We start from the raw sequence: 21,641 nt of genomic DNA, 5'->3' as shown, positions 1-21,641 counted from the left end.
TCAGAGCAAAAAAATTACCAGAGACAAAGAAGGACATTATATAATGATTAAAGGGTAAATCTATGAAGAAGACATAGTAATCTTAAGTGTGTATGCACAAAACAGAGATGCAAAATGTGTGAAGCAAAAATGGATAAAACTGAAAGGAAAAGTACAGGTGGTCACCACAAGTATAGGTGGTGACTTCAACATTCCTCTCTCAACAACTGATAGAACAATATCAATTATAACACAAGAGCTCAACCACACCAACCAACATTTACATAACTGACATTTACAGAATACTACGACAGTAGGATATACATTCTTTTCAAGTGTCCACAGAACACACACCAAGATAGACCATATCCTGGACCACAAAATAAACCTCAACAAACTCAAAAGAACTAAAATCATACAGTGTGTTCCCCAACCACGATGGAATCAAACTAGAAACTACTAATAGAGAACAGGAAAATCTTCACACGCCTGGAAATTAAGCAACACATTTCTAAATAATTCACGGATCAAGGAGGAAATGTCAAGGGAAATTTTTAAAAAATACATGGAAATGAGTGAAAATAAAAGTTCAACATATCAAAATTTGTAAGACACAGGTACAGCCATGCTGAAAGGGAAATTTATAGTACTAAATATACATATTAGAAAAGAGGAAAGCTCTTAAATGAATATCAATAATCTAAACTCCCACAGTAAACACCTAGAAAAAGACAAATAAAATAAAGCAAAATAAATCCAAAGCAGGCAGAAGGAAGAAATAATAAAAATCAGAGCAGGAATTGAAGTTTAAAACAAAAAACAATAGAGAAAATCAATGAACCAAAGAAATGGTTCTTTAGAGAGATCAATAAAATTGACTTCTAACTAGACTGATGGGGGTGGGGGGAGGGAGAGGTAGAGGGAGAGAGAGAGGGAGAGAAGGAGAGAGGGAAGGAGGGAAGGAGGGATGGAGGGAGGGAGGGAGGGAAGGAGGGAGGGAGGGAAGGAGGGAGACAGAGAGAGGAATTAGCAATACCAGTACTACAGACCGCAGATATCAAAGGATAATACAGGAATACCACAAATAATTTTATACACATAAATTTGACAGATGAAATGGCAAATTTCTCAAAAAACACAAACTACCACAATTCACACACTCTGAAATAGATTACTGAACAGCCTTATAAGGAAACTGAATTTATTGTTTAAAGACTCCCAAAATCAAAGAAAAAAGAAAGAAGAAATCTTCAGGCCCAGATGGTTTCACTGCAGACTTCTACCAAGCATTTAAAGAAAATTAACACCAATTCTACACAATCTTCTAGAAATGGAAGAAGAAGAAACACTTTCCAATCCATTTTATGAAGCTAGTATTACCCTGATACCAAAACTCAATAAATATAAAAAAATTTTAAAACTGCAGACCAATTTCCCTCATGAATATAGATGCCAAAATCCCAAACAGAATATGAGGAAATATAATTTAGCAGTATGTAAAAAGAATTACACACCATGACAAAGTAGGACTAAATTCCAGGGATGTAAGGCTGGCTCAGTATTTGAAAATCAATCACCGTTATTAATATTAACAGGCTAAAGAAGATACATCACATGATTATATCCTCCTCATCTTTCTGACCTCTAAATGTTGAAGTGTCCTAGGACTTAATCACTGGGCCCCTTTTCTTTCTATACCTATTCCCCCTTATGACTCCCACATTTATATCTCTACCCCAGATCTCTCCCTTGAACTCCAGACCCATAAACCCAATTGCCTATGAGATACCTCTACTTGGACAGGCATTTCCAATTAGACACATACACATCTAAACTGCTCTTACTACCCAAACCAGCTCTTCCCACAATTCAGTACATACATGCAAACTCCATTCTTATGGTTGCTTAGGCTAAAACCCTTAGGGCCATATAAGCTCTTGTTTCTTTTATACCTCATATCTATGCTGTCAGTAAATCCTGTGATCTCTTTCTCTAAAATATCCCCAGAATCTGACCCTTTCTCACTACCTCCACCCTGGTCTGAGTCTTCCTTTCACCTGGGTTATCACAACAGCAGCTGAACTGGTCCTCCTGCTCCTACCCTTGCACCTTTACTGTCTATTTTCTACTTAATAGCCACATGCTCCTCTTTTGCTCAAAATGGTCCAATGAGTCCATTGGACTTGTTTCATTCCGAGTAATATCCAAAGTCCTTACTACTGCCTATAGTTCCCCACATGATATGGTCCCTGGCAACTTTTCTAAGCTCATTTCTAGCCTTCTGGTTCACATCACTTGAGCTGTCCTCCTTGCTGGTCCTTGAAAATGCCAACAATGGTCTGACCTCAGGACTCTGCACTTGGTTTTCCCTCTGCCTGCAACATTCACCACATAGCATAGGGCTTGTTCTCTCATTTTTTGGAAGGCTCTGATCAAATGTCACCGTATCAGTGAGGCCTTCTCTGACCAGTATATATAATACACACCAATCCGCCCATACGTGCATTCCTCATACCTCTTACCCTCCTTTACTTTTATTCAAGGCATTTATAACTTTCGGGCTCATTTTACACACACGTTTATCTTCCCCTGCAGAAGGTAAGCTTCCAAGGACATAGATTCTGTCTGTTTGCCTAGAATAGTGCTTCAGACATAGGTTCTCAAAAATTATCGGCTGAATGAATAAATCAACCACTGGCTCGGGAGTGAAGAACTTGGGATAAGATAACCTTGATTTGATTCCTGGTTCTGTCATTTCTTGTGTCCAAGTGACACTGATGACTCACCCATGTTTAATGTTTTCTCATCTGTCAAATAGTGATAATAACCCGTACCCCACAGGACTGTTGTCAGGATTAAATAAAAGAATGTACGTAATGTGCTTAATACACAGTGACTCGGTATAAAAGTTCTCAGTATATGACACTGTTACTTAATACAGAAAGATGGCCTAGATTTGGACTCAAAGGCCCTAGGTTGTAATTATGACTAGATATTGACCGTGATTTTAGGCTATTCACCTCAGCTACGAATAAGGTGCTGGGCTAAAAAAGATAGATAGAGTCCCTTCTTTCTAATCTTAGTTATGTGATCTTGGGCAGGTCACCCAAGCTCCCTCAGCCTCAGTTTCCTCATTTGCCAAATGGGAATAACATAATACCTATTGCATAGCTTTGTTGTATTAAATGAGTCACTATGTGAAAACACAGTGTCTAGCCCATAGCAGCAGCTCATTATGTTGGCTATGATTATGATGATTCCATTCTGAAGGAGGAGTAAAAGCACCTAAGCAAAGAACAGCGCAGTATGAGCAAAAACAGGCATCAACTAGCACAGTGCCTCCTAACTGGAATCTGCCCACAACTGGTCTGTTCCACTATGATCAGGACATTTAAAAATTCTACTATGTCTACAATAACCTAACTCCCTACCACCACCCACAGCAGTTAGAAGAACAAATTTCTCTGCTGATGTGATAATTGGAATTTAAAACTTTTAAAAAATAGTTAAAGGATAGAGTCTCAAATAGTGTTTCTTAAAGGAGGCCAACGAACCCATTGACTTCTTTACCCCACCCCCCCACAAAGTTAACATGTATTACTTAAATTTGAGCAATAGTCAAATGAACCCCCAGAAGGCAGCCTGTAATTCCCTGAATACAACAACCAACTAAGAGCTGGGGGCACAAGGGTGTGTTTGACGGCGGTGCTGTCACAGACTAAACATCGGAACTGGCCACTAAAGGTGGTCCCGGAGGCCTAGTAGGAGCCCACCGCGTGAGAAGGGGGGCGTCACCTTTGGAAAAAGAACAGCAAGAGCCAAGGCGTGGAGGCGTGAAAAGTGCACGTGGGTGGCTTGGCAGAACCAAAAAAAGCTTTTTGTGGGGGGCGGCCAGAGAGCAGGACATGTACGGAGGAAGAGTGCTGCTGGGGCCTGCCAGGTGAGGGAGAAAGGTCCCGTACCATCCCCAGGTCATGATCTCTCAGCCTCAGCATCCCCTCAGGATCCCCCTCTAAGGGCTCGCGGTTGCTGTCTCCCTCTCGTTCGCGCCACTCTTCCCTTACCTCGTCTTCCAGCCTTTCCCTCACTCTCGCACCTCCTCCGCCGCGCCGGAAGTGACGCGTAACTCGCGCGCCGCACCGCGCCAGAAAGGTTCTGCGGGAGCGGGAGAAAGGGTTCCGGTAACACTCACTGCGCCGGCGTGCGGGCGCGAGCGGTTAAAGCACCTTCCGGAGGCCTCCGAAGTGCGCCCTTTTCCCTGTCTGTCGCTTTCGGAGTGCTCCGAGCGAGATTCAAAGAGGCCTTCGCCATCGGAGGGGTGTTTTTCTACACTCTGAGTACCCCCGGTGCCCCGCCACTTCGGCCCTTGCCCTTTGACCCTGCTCTCGCGGCGGGGTGAGAGGTAGGTGGCCATCTTGTGGCGGCGGCGCGGGCGGCTGATACTGCGGAGACCCATCCCCTCCCCCTCCTGGCCCCCCCCGGCCATCTGTCAGTCATAAAGAGTCCCGCAGGGCGCCAGGTGAGGTCCCGGCCTCGTGCCGTCGCTCTCCCCGCCGCACTGGGCGGCCCAGGCCGATCCCTGCCGGGCCTCACCGCCGCCACCATGTCCTCCTTCTCCGAGTCGGCGCTGGAGAAGAAGCTCTCAGAGCTGAGCAACTCTCAGCAGAGCGTGCAGACCCTCTCCCTGTGGCTCATCCACCACCGCAAGCACGCGGGACCCATCGTCTCGGTGTGGCACCGCGAGCTCCGCAAAGGTAAACACTCCCTCTACCCCCATGGGTCCTCCTCCCGGGTAGCCCTCTCCCGCACCCACTCCCGAGGCCCCTCTAGCTTCTTAGCTGAGCCTGGCTTTCCAGGCCTGGGCCTCTGATTGATTGCGCTTCTGAGGTTGGAGACAGTGTTATCCCCATTTCTCGGAGAAGGAAGCCGAGGCCGGGGAGGGTTTAAGGTACTTGTCTGAGGTTCCACCGACCGGGGCTCAGGACTCCCAGTTAACCCAGCCGCTTTCCTCTCTGGCTCCTCCTGACACTTGTGATCATTATTCTCTCGGCAGCGTTGAGCGCCTGGTGGAGGGTACAGGCCTTAGCCTGTTGTGTGCCAGGCGGTTGCTGGGCATTCGGAGTAAGATTACCTAGATCGAGCCCTGGCTTAGCCACTTGCTAGCTGAGTGATACCGGGCAAGTTTCTTCTCTCTAAGCCTCTGTTTTCGCATCTGTCAAAAGAGGACAAGGGTAACTGCCACTTACAGAGCCTTTATTCTGTGCCAGTCACTGTGCTAGGACCTTATGTATATCCTCGCACTTAGTCCTCAGCACTGCCCTGGAAGTGGGTACAGTCACTGCCATTGCAGAGAAGTCAAGGGGCCACACCACCTAGACCTTGCCTCTCAGTTTCCTCTTCTCATGCAGCTCTCCTTGGTTCTAGACCCTGCTCAGCATCTGGCAGCCATTGATTGAGCTCAGCCTGTTGTTGTGTGCCAGGCACTGGGTTGGGAGCTTGATAGCATGTTGGCTCCAGAGGCCAAGTGCCTCTGGAGCCTGACTTTGCCATTTACTGAGCCCCCGCAGCTTCACCTCTCTTTCCCTCAGTTTCCTGATCTGTAAAATAGAGATAATGATAACTGATATTTACTGTGCCTTTGTTCTTTGCCAAGTGCAGTACTGATATCATTACATACATTGTCATTTTTTACAGTCTCAGAGTTCTGTGAAGTAGGAACTCAGCAGATGAGAATAAAACGGAGGCTCAAACAACTTGGGGTGAAGAGTAAACAGGATAATCCACATGAACATCTAGCATGGTGTCAGGCAGAGTGTAGGCACTGGATAAATAATGGTGAGGTGGGATACTGATTACTCAGTGTGGGGCATGTTCTTTGCCTCAAGTTGCTTACAGTCTGCTGGGGAAAGATGGGCATCTACACAGCTATTTGATACCCCAGTGAGCTTCATAGCAGAAAGCTGAGCAAATGAAGCTTAGCGCTGTTTTGGACAGCCTGTATGTGGTAGGCCCTTTATAGCATAGGAAGTAACTCTACATGTGTTCTCTGCTATCTGTGAGGTCAGGATGTCATTCTGTTTTACAGATGAGGAAACTGAAGTGGCTAAGTGGTATTTTCAAGGCCTTAGAACCAGTGAGGCTCGGACTACATCAGACTGGCAGACACCAAAATCCAGGATTCTTTCAGGAGACCCAGTTCTAGTCCTCTGGCAGAGACCCCCTGCCCCCCAAATATCATGTGCTGTACTGAGATGGGGGTCCCCTCAGCCCTCAGGGTAGTTGGGGGATAGAGCCTGGGCCTCCCAGAGCCCCATTCATGTACCCTACTGTGCCATTCAGATATTATTTCTGTTGTCTGAGATGTGGTGGAAAAATTCGAATTGCTTTCTACAGGATCCTATCTGGTAGGATCTCAGAGGCGCGTCAAAATGCACCTCAGATGTCACTTTTGTGAAGCCATCTTGATTCCCCACCTCACCCTATTTGAGATACAGAAAATAAAGAGTACTTTTGTTTATGAATCTCCTTTAACCCTAATTTCATATGATGAAACCTTAAGTTGTAAGTAGGTCAGCATTATTATCCCCATTTTATAGATGAGAAGATAAAGATATGAAGAAATGAAGTGCTGTGTTAATGAATGTACAGCTGGGACATTAACCCAGTGCTCCGAGACGCCGAAACTTGTTTTCAGGTACCTGGTGCATCAGTGCACTTAATAAGTGAAGGTGATCATCTTACTCCAGCCAAACCCGTAGTGCTTTTGTTTATTAGAATTAATCTGCATTTATTTCATTCTTACTAGTTATGTCTCTTTCACTGGATTATGTTTTGAGGGAGAAACTAGCTCTTCTGGTTGTCCGTAATGTACACAACATTTAGCAGGGTGCCTGTTAACACAGTTAAAAAATAGTTTAGGAGTTAAATTGTCGTCTCTTGACATCATTTTCATGGCTGAGTAAAGGATCCAAGCGGCACTGTCTGATAGAGCATTCTGTGATGAGAGAAATGCTTCATATTTGTGCTGTGCAACAAGGTAGCCTCTTGCCATGAGCACTTGAAATGTGTGACTAAGGAAGTAAACTTTCAAATAAATACAACTGAAAATTCAGTTCCTGAGTTTTGTTAGCTACAAATCAAGTGTTCAGTAGCCACATGTGGCTAATGGCTATCATACTGGACAGTGCAGAACTAGAGGATGCTCTTCCAAGCATCAGTGTACAGTTTCCCAATACCCAGCCTTCATGAATTGAAAATGCCTCCGCACTAAAGTGGAAAAAGATTTTGTGCCCTAATGTTGGAATTGACTAACCTTTTAGGTTCTAGCCCACCCTGAATCTTTAAAAATGGACATTTCTATCTGTAGTCAAGTCATTTCCTTAAGACATTCACAAACCATCTCTGTTTTGCCTCCAAATATTTATGAGACTTTAAAAGTTTTCTTTCTCCTGCTTAAGTACTACTTCTATTCATGATGTGTTATTTTCTTTCCATTCCCTAGGAATAATTCTTAATTTATCCCTTTGGGCTCTGTTCTAGGTAGAACTTCTCCCTTTCTTTTTGGAGCAGTTTGGTGTAAAATACCCTAAGATGAACATTTTTTAGTAGTACATTTGTACCTTACGTTTGTACTACTACTACCTTTAGTAGTGCAGGTAAATAGGCCTTTTTTTAAACAAAAATTACTTTCTCTAGATGTCAAAACTAGCCAGACAAGTGAAAAATTTTGGTCAGCCAGTTATTTAAACTTTGCTCAATAACTATCTCAACCAATTTGGAATGGGCCTCAGTAGGGAGTGAAAGAATCCATACTGACATATTGGAAAGACATCTGCACAAGTGAGTTACCACCCAGGGCTGGAGTAGAGGGTGTGTGTGTCGTGTGTATTATGACTGTGTGTGTTCAAGTGCTCTAGGGCTTTGTGGGTTTTTGTTGTTGTTTGCTTGTTTTGGCCGCACTGCGCGGCTTATGGGATCTTAGTTCCCTGACCAGGGATCGAACCCCGGCCCCTCGGAAGTGAGAGCGAGGAGTCCTAACCACTGGACCTCCAGGGAATTCCCTCTAGGGCTTTGTTATATTACCTTTACACACATGGTGCTCATGTTGATTATTCAGGATGCTGGATGTGGAGGGATAAAGTTTTATCCTAAATTCTCATTGCTAAGTTTGAGGGTGTTGAGAATTAATTGGCATTGTAGATAGTGAAAACCTTGGCTCTCTATCTTAGCTATCATATTTGTAATACTGCAAAATGTATCAGGTCTTGAATGGCCAAATTGACATTTTACAATATGGATTCTGGGTTTTTTAACATAAAGTATATTAGTCCGATTTGCTTTGTAGAAGTTCTGTTTTACTTTTTTTTTTTAATATTTATTTATCTATCTTTGGCTGCGTTGGGTCTTTGTTGCTGAGTGCGGGCTTTTCTCTAGTTGTGGTGAGCGGGGACTACTCTTCGTTGCGATGCGCGTGCTTCTTACTGTGGTTCCCTTGTTGCGGAGCACAGGCTCTAGGTGCGTGGGCTTCAGTAGTTGTGGCTCGCGGGCTCAGTGGTTGTGGCTCGCATGCTCAGTAGTTGTGGTGCACGGGCTTAGTTGCTCCGCGGCATGTGGGATCTTCCTGGACCAGGCTTCCAACCTGTGTCCCCTGCATTGGCAGGCGGATTCTTAACCACTGCGTCACCAGGGAAGCCCTCTTTTAACTTTTAAATCTAACTTTCATGGCATTATAGACTTGGTAGTTTAACTTGCTGCAACATCCTAGAACAAGGTTTGCTTTAAAAAAAAAAAAAAAAGCTTTTTGCCGTAATCATACCTTTGTAGCAACAGTGGGATATTGACACTATTGACACTTTTGTTCTGTTTTTGAATAATAATTAGAACAGTTAAAGATAGCTCCAGGTTTTCAATATTCTCATCAGTTGGCCATCTAAACTAGGTTATTATCAGAAGGTTAGTACATTTCAGGATATCCATATTTAATTTTATGAGCACTTTAAGTCATCAGTTTCAACTATAACATGCTTTAAAAATCTTGTTTTTAACTTGAGTGAGTTATTCTCCTGTAGCTACATTTTAAAATGTCAGATCTTGAGCCTGCTGTGTCAGAATTTATACTTGCTGTGTGCATTTCAAAAGAAACAGAAATGGTTTCTGAGAGCAGTGGAGTAAGGACTAGTAATTCAGGTGTAAAGGTTGACATAGGGCTTGCTTGAGTCTTTTGGGCACTTTGGCATTGGAGTAAACTTAATGTTTTGAACTATCTGATTGTGTTATTATTTATTTCTTTTAAAAGAAAACTGGGACCAAAAATGGTAGTGATGTAACTTTACGGTTGAAAAGTTATGTGCATAGAAGCCAGGAAATTCAGTAATGTTCCCCCAAGCAACTGTAACTCAGACATGTTGCGTGAGGTTTTTATGGTTTAATGCATGCTACCGTATAGAGTAATAGGAAATACTACATTTAGTAGGTATAAGAGAGAAGAATTATATTTTTTGTGGGAGCCATAATTTTGCATATCCAGATTTCAGACATGTGTAAATTTTCAGTGATCATGTAACATTAATGTATATTTGTATTTTGAGATAAATATCCATTGGTGCATCTAGAGATTCCTCTGGATTGTAGAGTTGATATCATTGACTGATTATGGTTATTGGAATGTTCAAAGAGAAATTCTTGGTCTAGGAGCATAAATTACAAGTATCTTTTAAAATTGAGACTTAACTCAGTCTTTCATTCTGTGGTATTTGATAATTAACAGTGAGTAAGAAATGCTCATCTTTGCAATATAATAAATGAAAACCTTGGTTTTAACGTGTCTTCTGGAGATGTATTGACAGCTTATCCTTTAGGAATTCACGGGAGAATATTGACTGCTTAAAGGTTTAGGAATTTTCTTTGGATTATCTTAATTTTTACTGCCAATTAATTACCCTGACTAAAATAACACAGAAGTTAAGATGGCGTATTCTCTTTTTTTTTTAAAACAATTATATTGAACTATAATTCACATTCCACACAAGTCACTCTTTTAGAATATACAATTCAATGGTTTTTAGTATGTTCGCAGTTATGCAGCTATCACCACAATCAATTAAGATGGCGTATTCTTGTTTTTTATTTTTTTCAAAATTGTATTCTCAATCCTGTTTTACTAGACACCTCCAGGAGTCCCTTAAATTGTTTTTTCAAACATAGCAGTCTTGACCTCAAGTAGGTAATGCTTGTCTTCGTGTTCTTTAGGAGTAGCTTAGGGCAAAAGAATTGTGAATTGAGAATTTCCTTGGTGTAAGCTAAATTATCTTCTTTTCTTTTTTTCCAGCCAAATCAAATAGAAAGCTTACTTTTCTGTACTTAGCCAATGATGTCATTCAAAACAGTAAAAGGAAAGGACCTGAATTCACTAGAGAATTTGAATCTGTCCTTGTGGATGCTTTTTCTCACGTTGCCAGGTATGTTTTCTGGTTTTTTGTTCTGTTTTGTTTTTGAATGCATTACCTTTTCCTTTTTGTTCTTTCTTTTTTGTGTGTGATAGCCTTTGTAATTTGACAGCTTCATACTTTAAAGAGAGGTACTTTATAGAGAGTTGCAGAGGCCAAATTGTGGTTTTATATTTTGCCTGACTCCTTGAGAAACTATCTCAGACAAGTAAATATTTTGATGCATTGAAGGGACTCAGTCTAGCACTTGAAGCACATCTTTTCTCCTAGATGTATTCACTATTGAATTCACTTCTTGAATATGGTACTTTCCTTGGCTTGGCTGAGTTGTCTTATTAGCTTATGGTTAAAAAACAAAGCTAAATAGTACAAGGGAACTTTCCAGTAACAAAACCTTAATAGCAAGAAATTAGTTGCTGTGCCTTTGTTTTTACTTACTTCTGGATGTCTACATGTCTAACTTACTAAAAATAGTAGTCATTACTGTACCTGCAAAGATAGTAATTATTAGTGTGGAAAGTAGATATTTGCTCTGGCTCTGTCATATTAAGTGTGTGCCACTATTGTGTTTTGTGACAGAGGACGGGGGTGGGTAGAGCATACTTATAGCTGATATCACGGAAACTATACATTTAATTAAAAGTTTTACAAATCACTTTTATTTATTTAAAAACAAACTGTTTTTTGTAGATATAAGTTAGTTGTCTAGGAGGAGCAAAGAAAAACTATTTTTCACTAGAATATTAATAAGTAAGCAAATCAAACAAAACATCTTTGCCAAAGGAAACTGGGAAGGGTGAGAAGGAGACTAGTGGGTTAAACGAAAATTGTTCTAAGGCCTAGAGTGTAAGTGAAAGACCTTAAGTGTGAAAGTAAGTCTGGCATTCCGTGAAAGATTTGGAAAGTTTGAAGGAGTGAAATGAGAACTCCAAAGGATTTTTAAGAAATGACATCTAGCTTTGTAGAGATGGATAAAAGATTTTTGTTAGTCAACTGGCTTTTTTTTTTTTTTTGAACATGGATACTGAAAAAGCAGAATGTTTGGGAACTTGAAAAAATATTGAGTCGTCATAACAGAGAATAAGCTTAGAACAGACTACACGAGTAGCCCTCTGAAATTGGAGACAGGCATTTTCTTGTTTTGAGGAGATTCAGTTCAGTTTCTTAGACGTTGGCTGTAGCTCTGCCTCCAACACTGAGTGGCCTTGGATGTGTTATGTAGCTTTTTGAGCCCACGTTTCCAGGTTAGTTAAAAGGGAATGTCACCACCTGTCTCATTCGAGTTGTGAGGATAAAGTAAAACAACAGTGCTCAATCCACAGTCTTTGCCCATTCATGGGAGTGTACTATATTATAAACTATGTGAAGAGAAGGACTGTTTCTTTTTTGTTCTTTCCTGTATTCCAGACACCTAATAGAGTATCTGGCACAGAGCTACTGGGTTTTGTACCTTCGAGAACACCATTTAGATAGTCTTGATGTGAATGGTGTCCCAGGAGCTGAGCAACATTGTGGTCTGCCCTGGCACAGAGTAGGGATTCAGTAAGTAGTTGTTGAATAAGTTAATAAATTTAGGGTATAAGAAATTGACTAAAGAAATTTCCTCTAGGGATAGTAAACATAACATTTTTCCTTAAAAATTGAACAGTAATCATAAGCTGCTCCCAAATCAGAAAAGTGTAAGTAGAAAAGCGGGTGGGAGAGGGGGGATGAGCAATACCAGGATTAAAAATTTTTCTACTTGGTATCATCTTAAAACCTATCTAGGAGGCACTGTAAGAATGTCTTGGCAAATTCTGTGGCATTATGGGGAAAATAGACCTGATCCTTTTAAATAAAAAAAGATAGCTCTGTTACCTTTCTTTTTTGCATTCTTCTAGTTCTTTTAAGGTCCCGTTCAGGTATTATATTCAAGATCCCCATGTCTCTAAGCTCCCTCCCCACCCCCACCCCCATTATTAGAATAGGAAGTCCAGCCACACCACTTCAGTCCTGATGCACCTTATCAACAGTAAGAAGTGCTCTCTGTACAGTTTTTCTGTGGCCAATTGATGAACAAAGATAGTGGACCCATTAATATTGACTAAAATTGATTAGGAATCTCTTTATGATAATTTCCTACCTCCTCCCTCAAACCCCCTACCCCCTAGGAAACAAACAACAAACCTCTCAAGTCAGAGAAAGCTGCCAAGCTCATAGGGTAGATTTAATTTGAATAGCAGTTTAAGTAACCAGACTTTAAACTTACTTTCCACACAAATGCCTTCTTGTTTTCTTCTCAGTTTGGAGATAGTTGTGCACTTAATCTTTCCTTCAAGATGTATTTAAGTGCCTTCTTTGTGCAAAGTACTGATGCAGATACTAGGGGGGCAAGCAGTGAACAAGGCAGGCAAGGACAAAATGAATAAGATACTTTTAGAGAGTGATAATATGGACATAACAAAATAGAATGACGTTCTTGAGTGGGATCTCTTCTAGTGTGGTGAAGGAAGGCCTCTCTAAGGAAGTGACGTTTGAGGTAATCATGCGAAATAGGAACAGCTATTAAAAAGAACCTACGGTACAAATAATCTTGGCATGTTAAGAGGATCAGAATGAAGGCCACTGTGGTTAGAACACAAGGAACAGAGGGAAAGTCGCATCCAGGTGAGATCAGAGAGGCAGGCAGGTGACAGTCACATATGCCTTGTAAGCCTTGGGAGAGAGTTAGGATTTTGTTCCGATAGGATGTCAGGAGTTTTAAGCAGGGGAGTGATATATTCCAAATGCCTTGTTCAAAGATCCCTCCAGCTTGGGGTGGAGAGTAGATTATAAAGGCCAAGGGAGAGGCAGGGACCTGAGGTCGAGGGTGTTGCTCTAGTGTAGGCTAGAGATGACATTGGCTAGGACTCAGGAGCATTGAGGAGATAATAGCTTCCACTTGTTGAATGTTTACTTTATGGGTAGATTTGTGCCCCCCCCCCATGTAAAACTGATAGGATTAGTGGGAGCTTGGTAGTGAGGGAAAAGAGAAATCAAAGATTATTTCTAGGTTTTTGACATGAGTATGTGGATGGCTGATGGTGCTGTTTACCGAGGTGGAGATTGAGGTAAAGATATGGTAGAGGAAATCAAGAGTTTTGTTTTGGCCATGTTAAGTTTGAGATGGCTAATAGATATTCCAAAGGGTGATGCCATATAGGCGGATGGATGAAACAGTCTTGAAGCTCAGTAGGAAATTGATTTCTGGAGACATAAATTTGGAATTATCACCATATACATATTTATTTCCTGTTATAACAGTCATGGGTCCCCAAGACCACTTCCAGGTTTGGTGACTTGCTAGGAGGACTCACAGGACTTGGGTATAATTGTGTTCCTGGCTATGATTTATTACAGTGAAAGGATATAAAGCAAAATTAGCAAAGGGAAAAGGTGCAAGGGATGAAGTCCAGAGGAGACAAGGCATAAGCTTCCAAGAGTCCTTTCATAGTGGAGTCACACAAGACATACTTAATTCCTCCCCCTTTGAACTGTGGCAACACATGTGAAGTGTTTTCTACCTAAGAAGCCCGTTAGAGATGTAGTACCTAGGGATTTTGTTAGGGTTGGTCACAGGCACTCTGCCAAAATTCTAGGCTCCCAGAAGGAAAGCAGGTGTTCAGCATCAACCATACTGTTTGTATAAACAGTTTAAGCACAGTAAACCACCCTTATCAGTTAGGAAATGATGGGAACACTTCTGAAATCCAGGTTCCGAGATGCCAGTCAAGGGCCAACCTCGTGAGCAGGCCTTTCTAAGGGCAGCAGTCTCAGGCCTGCTGTGTTAACTCTTTTCTATACAATTGCAAAGGATTGTTTCTGCTTTACCTTTACATGAGGCGCTGTTGGAAGTGCTGAGGATACTTAGAAATAAGTTATGCCCTGAGTAGGCCTGCCATAATCCTACTGTGCATGGGATAAGAGAGAAGTACACAAATTATAGTGGGTGTACCAAGGCAGTGCCATTAGAGCTGCAGAGGAAGAAAAGGCCCCCACGCTGGCTTGGCAAGCCCTCTGGTATCTAGCTGACACTTCAAGCAGTAGTCCTACGTGTGTATAACACATACTTTTCACTTTTTAGATCAAATTTTCAGTGGTTGAATTTATAAATATTTAGAATTAAGATACTAAGTTGTGTTCTGCAAAATAAGTTACATATGTACTTATTTATCATCTTTCAGTTTATTCATTGGTAAGTGGCAAAGATTTTTTGTGTTTTTTCACTTAAAGATTTCTCAAGTTAGAATGGAGTTAGTACAACTTGAAAAGATAGCTCCTTCTGTCATAAAATGACTTTTTTGCTTTGGTTGTATCCAATTTCAGGTGCTAAAGTGACTTCCACTTCATTGGAGCTACTTAGGGCAAAACCTCATCAGTAAAAAGATTTCTTGACTGTTGTGTCTATATCTTTAGACCTTAGCTGGCAAAACTTTGATTTACTGTAGTGCTCAAAGAATTAGCCTATCATGGTTAATTATGTTCACTAATTAAAGTCGAGCACCCTTTTGGCTGTAGCCTTCAGTGGTGAAAGCCTTTTGAAAATCTTTTGGTTACAACAGGTTTGAGCATCAGTATCCGCTATATAGTAGTGTGACTGCAGCTGTACTCACTATCAGTCTTAATCAAGCCCCAAATAGCCCCAGGAATGGTGGATGGTGGTTGGATGGGTGTTGTGCCCCTCCCAACCCTTTTAACTAAATCCTTGATAAGAATTTGTTTTCATGATTGGTTTCTCTTTTAAGAGAATTTGCAGAGAACAGATTTTATGTTAAAAGTACCAACCAGTTAAGTTCTGATTAGCTGTGATTTTGTTACAGTAGTTATAATGACTTTATTTTTCTAAAGCCTGCATTTGATCACATTAGGGACTTCCCATTGCCTTCAGGATAAAGGCCACATGTTTAGTATGGCATTTAGGGTCCTCTATAATCTAATTCCACTGTATCCCTCCAGATTCTTCTGCTGTTTCCACACCCCCGCATATAGTACTTCAGCCACCAGAATTACTCAGAACCTTTTGCTCTTCACCTTGTTCTGTTTTGGGGATTCCATTCAAGCGAGAGGAGAAAGCATGAGCATAGGCACACGTACCAGTGGCAGCAAGTGCTGAGTAGAAAATACTGTTGAGTGTTGCTAGAACATGAAGCCTCAGGTAGGGTGTGGAGAGGTGAGGGGCTGCTGGGTCAAGAACCTAGAGGTCAGGACCTACGCCTTGTTCTTTGTATTTCAAGCACAGTATTTCATAAACCTTAATGCGCAGATGAATGCTTAATTGATGTCTGACATGAATGACCTTGATGTGGTAAAATGGTCATTGAAAGTTAACTAATTGTATGGCCTACTGAAACCTTTCTAACATTTTTCAAAAAAAACATTGCAATTAAATATTTATTGTGCTTGTTCTAGGGCATATAGCAGTGGGGGAAAAAGACAAATCCCTGCCCTTGTGGAAATCACATTCAAATGGAAAGAGAGTATAAACAACAGGGAAACCGTATATATAGCACACCAGAAGATAAATTGTGTGGAGAAAAATTAAGTAGGAGTAGGGAGTGTAATTTTAAGTAGGGAGATTAGGAAAGGATTCACTGAAAAGGTGCTGTGTGAATATACGCACCTGAAGGAGGAGAGCAAAGGATCCTTGCCTGGCCTGAGCCTTGGTTCCAAGCTAAGTGCAGAGGTCCTACACTTTATGGCAGGAGGGCCAGGGAGCTGTTGAGGAGGGAGGGGAGAGTGAGGATAGGTGAGGTCAGAGAAATAATGGGCTGGGCTGAGAAAGGCTTTGTAGGCTTCATTAGGACTTTCACTTTTATTCTGAGGGAGACCAGGAAGAACCATTGGAAGTTTTGAGCAAAGGAGCGACATGATCTACCTTAACACAACAGTTAGGATTGGATTTTTAAAACTTGAGAATAGATGGTTGGAGGACAGGGTGGAAGCAGGGAGACTAGTAATGAGGCTGTTGCAGTAATCAGACAGGAGATGATAGTGGCTTGGATCAGGGTGAGAGCAGAGAAAGAGGTGAGAAGTAATTTGTTTCTAGATATATTTTGAAGATGGAGTAGAGATGTTTTTATTATAAATATCAAGGTCATATCTTTAAGTTTTATAAATATCAGTGGAAATTTTTTTCCCCCTTTTCCTCCTCACCCTGACCTCTGACTTAAAAAAAAAAACAGCTTTACCAATAGAATAATTAATTTGTATGTATCCTGATTTAGTTAGTACTTTAACCCCCAATTTAGTGAAATTTGCCACTAATAATTCATAAGTAATACAATCTGACCAGATTAGGCCGGAAACTCAGCTCATCTTGAGTGTTAACATAAGTTTTAGAAAAGTGCTGTTAGGGCTGGGGGTGAGTGAAATTCCCATCTGAGTTGAATTTTATATGGTTTCTTCTTGAGGTTCCTACTAAAGATATTGACTTAGATACTAAGATGTCAGGGTAACCCTTCTTGTTTATAGTTCCTCAGTGTAAGGTCATTGACATCCGCACAGCCTCACAGAACAGAACAATTCATAGTAACACAGTACGTGGTGAGGGAATTTGTTTTCCTTTCGGAAAGTCTTCCCCCATGCTTCCACTTGCCGTCTGACACTTTATGGTAAACAACTGTTTCACCCTGAGTGCGAGTTATGGTCATCTCACTGAAAAATAAGAGAGTGATATGTTTTAAGAGAGTAGTATGTCAGGAAAAAAACTAGCTTCTTTCATTCAGATATAAATTACAAAGGACTGTATTATGCTCGGTGTGTTCTGAGATTATCTGCTAGACACCTTTGTGTGAATCTGGAATACAGACCTAGACTGGAATTAAAATAATTATGAAGTAGTGAGTTTAAAGTTGAGATCAGTCTTGACATATATGTGTGTACGATTGTATTTATACATATTAGAGGTGTTGGTGTGTTAGCATTGATGAGTTATTATGAATTTCTTCCCCACTTTAAACATTTGGTTTTAATCATTTTTTTCCTGTCCTTAAAAATTTTGGCCTGCTTTAATTTCCAGCAGTATATCTGGCACTAGATTTCAGTTAATGCCTTGTAAAAAGCAAGCTGTCACAATTGATATGATTGATTTTTGATAATTCTCTGTCAGTAAAAATCAGCCTTTGGCTTTTTGCCCTATTTGCCCCATCTTTCAAAGAGGATAAAAGAGACAGATTAATTCTGTAACATAATCCCTCACTCTTCCCTGCACACCACAGGAAGAATGTAGTTTCTGGTCAAGTTTTGAATATCCATTAACTACAGTATGTACCTTACTCTTCCTTCTGTTTTTAAATATGTAAATCATTTAGTCAGTTGTTGGTTTTTTGTTTTTTTTTTTTAAAGTAAATCTGTCCTAATTAACAGCAAAAAATCTTAAGCTTATATATATCTTTTCGTCTTTTCTGGGCAGAGAGGCAGATGAAGGCTGTAAAAAACCTTTAGAAAGATTGCTGAACATCTGGCAAGAAAGAAGTGTGTATGGCGGCGAGTTCATACAGCAGCTGAAGCTGTCTATGGAGGACTCCAAGAGCCCTCCCCCCAAAGGTAGAAACATCACCACATGTTTACAGCTCTTGGTCTTTGCCTACTTTCGAATCACATATGAAAAGCTGCAGTGGGGGTTGCTGTGAACCACCAGCGATTATATGATTCTTCAGAGAGAGATGATCATAAACGATGGTGAGAATTTATATAGTGCTTGCAGTGTGTAAGCCTGGTTCTAGTATTCATGCTATTCATCATCTCATATCCTACCTTTTGATCTGTATTCTCCTTGGCACGCTTATGCCTTTCAGAGACTTTCCTTGCACAAGGGAAAGGAACAACAAAATTGTTCAGAGTTATGGCGAACTAGGAAGTACCCTGGGCTAAGATTTTGTCTGAGCCTTGCCGCTAACTACTATAGGATCTTGGATAAGTCCTTCAGCCCTTTTGGAACTTGGTTTCATTAAATATTGATGTGGTTTGGGGACATACTTTTGATGGTTGTCAGCTGCTGTCTAAAATTGGTTTTGGTCCTTATTGAACCCAGAATATCCTGAGATAGTGTGTTCATGTATGTGTGTGAATTTTACCAAGTCCTTCTTAAAAGCTATGTTATTTTTTCTTTTAAAGAGGAGTAAGATCAAACATTATTTGGTTCTTTGGCTTCCAGTTAGTTGTGGCTTAATTCTAGCTGGCATGACATGTTTCTAAGCTGCAGATCTGATCTAACTGTACACATGCTCATTGCCTGGAGGATTAAGTCCAAATACTAACATTGTATTTAGGACCCTTTATAATGTGAACTAGTCTACTTTTCCAGATTCTTCTCCCATTTTCTCACATATACCATATTCTTTGGCCATACCTAGCAATTTCCCCTCTGGATGCTCTGTTGGTACCCCTTCCTTTGCATCTGCTGTTACCTCTGCCCAAAATGTCCTTATGCCCCTTTTGTGTGGTGAACTTATTCTTTAAGAATGCTGCTCACATTCTGACATATTTGCTAGCTTGTCTGGGCACGTGTAACCAATTCCCTCCATCTTCCTCTGGGACTTTGTACATGCCTCTGCAATAGAGCTTAACCACAATTAGCATATGTGATAATATCATTCATTCAGCAACTCTTTTTATTGTATACCTTTCACAGTCTCTTCCAGGTCTGAGTTTATATGCGTTTTAAGGTGGAGTAACTTTCCTGTGAAACTGGAGGTTAGAGGCTTTCTAAGAATGACATAAGTGCTTTCAGTCTGCAGGTCATTGTTGTTTTACTTGGAATTGATAGAAAACAATTTTGGGATTGGATTGGATTCTGGCAGTGTTTGTGTTGTATCCTTTGGAAGTATTCTACACAGTGTTGGGGAATTAGCCAGCATTCTTTTCTCTCCTCTGACTTGAAGTCCATTGGTAAACAGTGCTGATTTTTTAAAAACACCTTTGGGCAAGTAGGAGAGCTCTGAAAGATGATGTTTGAAGCTAAGTGTTGAGTTTCAGTTAAACAAGCATTTGCCAAACATGTGCTTTGAGTAAACAACTATGCTAGACAGTATAGGAAAGAGCAAGAGAGGAGTGAGAAATAGTTTTGCACTCACGAAGCAGTCAGACAAATTGGGGAATCTGTGGCAGTGGCAGATTTGAAAATAGCTCCATTGGGTTTCTGATTTTTTTTTTTGAGTGTCTAGACATTAACAGCAATAGAGGCAGTATTCCTTTAATGTAGAGGGTAATGCTGTTCTAAAGATCATTTCTCTTTCTCTAGTTTGTAAAGATGAAAACACATATCAAAAGGTTCCAATGTGTTTGTCTCAGCTAACTCACTCTGTCTTCTCACTGTCTTCTTTGGACCTGAGTTATCAGAATATTTTACACAATCCTTTCAAAATATTGATGAGTTTTCCAGAAGCTTATTTCCAAATTTAAATAGTCCTTTTATATTTCAACCTTAATTCAAGGCTAATTCTTTGTCTTCAGACAATTTTACAGAGTTTACTTTTGGAATAAAAATTTTCCTGTGGAACTGACATTTCTAATGTTGGAGAATGTGTGAGCTTAGGAATTTTGTTTTAGAACTGGAGTTTTCTTGAGTTTGTGTACCTGTAATATAAAATCTGTGGGGTTTTTTTCTTCCTTTTTTCAATTCCAGGTATAAGACCCAGTGATTCTAAAGTTGTCTCTGTATTCTTGGGAATACTCATGCTGTTGCTTGACTGAGTGGAACTTCATTACTTACTTCAGTCCCACATAAATCACACGGTATCCTATAGTTGTAGGCTTTAGAAAGGAAAGGTAGATACAAAGGAAATAGCATTTATTGAGCACCTATTCAGCACCAGCCCTTCTGCTGGCTGCTTTTCATGTTAACTTATTTTAGATCCTTACAACTACTCTATGTACTAGGTATTATTTTCATATTTCAGTTGAAGATATTAAGACTCGCAAGGGTACAGTAATTTTGTCCAAGTAGATATGATAGATAAGTAGAGAATTCAAACCCAGGTCTGTATAACTTAAAAGCCTATGTTCTTCACACCATAATTTTTCCCTGAAAGCACAGGGATTCAGTAGACTTGAATGAGGGTATGAATTCATGAGTAGGTCACACAACTTTCCCGGACCTTAGTATAGTTAGTTTAGCTATTCAGAGCAAGGGTTTGAAATCAGACTTCCATAGTATGAATCCCAGCTCTGTCACTTCCAAGCTGTGTGACCTTGGGCATGGCATTTGACCTCTCTGAGCCTCAGGTTCTCACTGTACAGTATGGCTATTAATAGTAATAATACCTCATAGGGTTGTGTGAGGATTACTTGAGATAGTGAAGGTAAGATGTTATTAATGTGATCATATGACTTCTATTTGGTACCCCCTCCCAGTTCTAATATCTAATATTCTGAATTTCTAAATACAAACCAATAGCAAAAGTAGGAGGAGTCATGTCAGTATGTTCAGCCCTCCAGATTTTGTGCAAGGCTGGAGAGCATGGTGGTTAAGAGCACAAGCTCTAGGCCCAGCTTCCCAGGTTCAGGTCTGGACCTGGCCATTCATTTCAGTGAGATGATATGGGTAGAGTGCTTTCAGAACTGTGCCTCAAGTGTCAGCCCTTTATTGCACATCTTTTTCTCTCTACAAGTAAAGGTAAATGTACTTTTTTAAAAAAACTCCCTTATTTTGCAGGGAGGGGACAAAGAATGAGGGAGCTGTTGGAAACAGTATTTCCTGATTCTTTTTTCATTATAAAAGTAATATAGAAGTGGAAATAAAAACAAAATAAACAAATGGGACCTAATGAAACTTAAAAGCTTTTTGCACAGCAAAGGAAAACATAAACGAGACGAAAAGACAACCCTCAGAATGGGAGAAAATATTTGCAAATGAAGCAACTGATAAAGGATTAATCTCCAAAATTTACAAGCAGCTCATGCAGCTCAATATCAAAAAAACAAACAACCCAATCCAAAAATGGGCAGAAGACCTAAACAGACATTTCTCCAAAGAAGATATACAGATTGCCAACAAACACATGAAAAGATGCTCAACATCACTAATCATTAGAGAAATGTAAATCAAAACTGTAATGAGGTATCACCTCACACCAGTCAGAATGGCCATCATCAAAAAATCTACAAACAGTAAATGCTGGAGAGGGTGTGGAGAATAGGGAACCCTCTTGCACTGTTGGTGGGAATGTAAATTGATACAGCCACTATGGAGAACAGTAT

The 21,641-nt window shown here is 40.6% G+C and overlaps 2 protein-coding genes across 4 annotated transcripts in view; one reads left to right on the top strand and one right to left on the bottom strand.

Moving 5' to 3' along the window:
- Positions 1–4,100, bottom strand: part of TTI1 (TELO2 interacting protein 1) — a 43,207-nt gene extending 39,107 nt beyond the window's left edge. Inside the window, exon 1 of one of the 3 annotated variants that reach the window (XM_068524514.1) lies at positions 4,044–4,100. The gene's annotated coding sequence lies outside the window, so the exon portion shown is untranslated. The remainder of the gene's footprint in view (positions 1–4,043) is intronic. The other 2 variants (XM_068524515.1, XM_068524516.1) reach the window with 2 other exon arrangements.
- A 65-nt stretch (positions 4,101–4,165) lies between these two features.
- RPRD1B (regulation of nuclear pre-mRNA domain containing 1B) overlaps positions 4,166–21,641 on the top strand; it is a 55,153-nt gene continuing 37,677 nt past the window's right edge. Inside the window, exons 1-3 of the mRNA XM_068524525.1 lie at positions 4,166–4,733; positions 10,307–10,436; positions 17,854–17,987. Of these exons, the coding sequence (XP_068380626.1) occupies positions 4,583–4,733; positions 10,307–10,436; positions 17,854–17,987 (415 nt within the window). The 5' untranslated portion in view covers positions 4,166–4,582. The remainder of the gene's footprint in view (positions 4,734–10,306; positions 10,437–17,853; positions 17,988–21,641) is intronic.

The sequence above is a fragment of the Eschrichtius robustus genome, chromosome 16 (genome assembly GCF_028021215.1).
Source record: "Eschrichtius robustus isolate mEscRob2 chromosome 16, mEscRob2.pri, whole genome shotgun sequence".
Taxonomy (NCBI): Eukaryota; Metazoa; Chordata; class Mammalia; order Artiodactyla; family Eschrichtiidae; genus Eschrichtius; species Eschrichtius robustus.
Note: the sequence above shows the minus strand (reverse complement) of the source record. Positions and strands in the feature narration are given on the sequence as shown.